General features: G+C 42.8%; 1 protein-coding gene across 1 annotated transcript; it reads right to left on the bottom strand.

Annotated features, from left to right (window-relative positions):
• Positions 1-544: 544 nt before the first annotated feature.
• Positions 545-2368, bottom strand: LOC18609569 (ethylene-responsive transcription factor ESR1-like). Its single transcript, XM_007044748.3, has one exon. It carries the CDS (start codon positions 2201-2203, stop codon positions 902-904), a length of 1302 nt encoding a protein of 433 aa, XP_007044810.3. The 5' UTR covers positions 2204-2368; the 3' UTR covers positions 545-901.
• Positions 2369-2598: the final 230 nt, after the last annotated feature.

The following is a 2598-nucleotide window of genomic DNA, read 5'->3' as shown; positions in this document are numbered from 1 at the left end:
ATTATTTTCGAGATTTTCTTTGAAAATCTTTGTTGGTACTATTCCTATTTATAGAATGAAATGGTTATCTACATATCCCATTAACAACCAATTGTGGGAGAAAGCTAAAATTATGAACAATAAAACTTTGATAGTCACTTAAATCCGAGAGAGTTAACTCGGCAGATGGAGCCGGTGGAAGTAGGAGAAGAGCAGGATCACACTCCAAAGACCTCACGTGATAGTTTCCGGAGCTTCCCTTTGTCTTTGTGTTTCAGAGATTATTCTTTTCCTGGACACACGGCTTTTCAAGGAACACAAAAGTTTCTCACAAGCCTTTTTTAGGTCTATACTTGGATTGTTTCATGCCTTAGTTTGCGAAACTCACAAGGAAACAAAAGAAAAGAACATCCACAGAGATCCTTAACCAATGCCTTTTTATTGTTTAAACGAGAAACGTAGAACCCAAAAGCCGGACAAATACAGACCTTTCCTTTTGAGTTTTAAGGTCAACGCAGATTAAGCTAGCTATCGACCAGATTGAGAAACATGACTCAGAGCGTGCTTCTACTAAAGAAGAAACACTTTTCACTTTTTTCGATTCTTTTTATTGTTTCCAATGCCAGAGCAGAAGATACAACATATATATGTATATCAGAGAAAAGTAAAGAAGATTACGTAGTCTAAGGGATAACATAAAATCACATGATATAATAAAACTTCTAAGTAAATACGATTATATCATATCATATAACTATATAAGTTAAGCTTCCAATTGGTAACATGATGATTTTAATCTCCATCAAAGTACCTAATCACTTGAACTTAGACTGCAAAAGTGCTAAACTCAGCATCTAGTTTATGTCAACAAAAGAGACCCACAACTTGACTTGATGATTTTCACACTTCCATTGTGACCGGCTCAAGCATTTTGAACCCTAGCTGCTAAGGCACCCAGTAAATCTGGGTACTGAAAGATATCATCCAACATGCAGTCTTCACCCAGCTGTAGATGGTTCACTGCCACCTCATTACCATAAGGCACCACTTGGGAACCTGTAATTCCATTGAAACTCTCAAACTGCTGATGAGGAACCCCCTGGTAATCAATATAAAAACCTAAATGCTCGTTTTTACTCTCCTTCAACCCGCTCAGCGACTGACTGAATGACATTTCAGATACCGGTGGAACAGCGGAATCTTGGACGCAATTTGAGATTCTAGCTAAATCATCAGATTTCTTTGACATGGGTTTTGGTAAAAACCCTTGAATTATCTCCTGCAACAAGCCAGAATCAGAAGGCTCCTGCGGGAAGAATTCCATACATTCAGCTTGACAAGTTGACATAGCAGGCACACCGGTGGTATGGCTTGAATTGTTTCCTTTGAGAGGAAGAGTCATAGTAGAGCCTATGAAAGAACCAGCCATGTTGTCGTTTGCCCGTAGAGAAGCGTTGGTTGAGGAATTCAACAAAGTACCACCAGGCAAAGAGCTTGGAGTTGAGATAGTAGTAGAAGAAGAAGAAGCAGAAGAAGTTCCATTTATGAATGGAAACTGATCTACAAAAGAATGAGGAGGCGCGTGTAGAGAAGAATTTGAAGACGAATTCAAGAGGTCACGTAATAAAAGCAAATTCAGAGAAGCATTTCTTTGAGGCGCAGACCCACCGGAGAAGTCCCCCACATGAGGGTTAGCAAACGATGACCAATTAGAAGAGTGCCCGAACTGATGACGGGTGGTGTTAAGATCCCTGATGGGTGGCTGTGATTGCTTGGTGAAGTTGAACGGAGGAAGAAAATGGTCGTTGGCGGAGTGCGGCTCAGTCGCAGGATAAACGAAATTGGTTCGAGCCTTGATTCCACGCATGGCTCGAGCCGCACAGTCGTAGGCGCACGCAGCCTCCTCGGCTGTGTCAAAAGTGCCAAGCCACCGCCTCTCCTTGGACTGTGGGTCTCGTATCTCAGCAGCGTAACGGCCCCACGGCCTGCGGCGGACACCACGGTACCTCATGGTCCCTCCAGGGCCACCATTTTCTTTGAGAGACCTCTTGTTTGTTGTTAGTGTTGTGGTGGTGGTGGTGGTGGTGGTGGTTGTCGTGGGGGTAACGGTGGAAGCGGTTGTGGTTGCGGCGGCGCACTTCTTTGGATTGCCCGTGATGGAGTCTCGCGGGTCAGGATCAGGCACATGAGTGATGCCATTCAGTCTCCTAAATGCTTCTTCCATCGGGTAAATCTTGCCAGCAGCACTTGAAACAACGCAAAGAACAACTGAAAAGGTATACGAAGGAATCACAGGGAGAAAGATGAAGAAGAAAGAAAAAGGTTCCTTTCTCGGGCGGTTTCTGGGTTCAGGACTCTAGGGCTTGGCACCTGGAATGTGGAGGAGCGCTGCAGCATACGCTTGTATTTATAGTAAATAAGGGGATGGGAGAGCTATAGAAACCGCCTTTATTTATATTGTTTCATGCACTTTGCACATACACGCACACAAAATTCCAAAAAATAGGTTTTTATTTAGAGAGAGAGTAACGACTAGGATCTTCCACCGGGCCAACCTTGCATAAATTGGAGGGTTGATATTATTTTATTCAATATTAATTTAATATTTTCTGTTTAATT

This window comes from Theobroma cacao, chromosome 2 (assembly GCF_053813885.1).
Source record: "Theobroma cacao isolate CCN51 chromosome 2, ASM5381388v1, whole genome shotgun sequence".
Lineage (NCBI taxonomy): Eukaryota > Viridiplantae > Streptophyta > Magnoliopsida > Malvales > Malvaceae > Theobroma > Theobroma cacao.
Note: the sequence above shows the minus strand (reverse complement) of the source record. Positions and strands in the feature narration are given on the sequence as shown.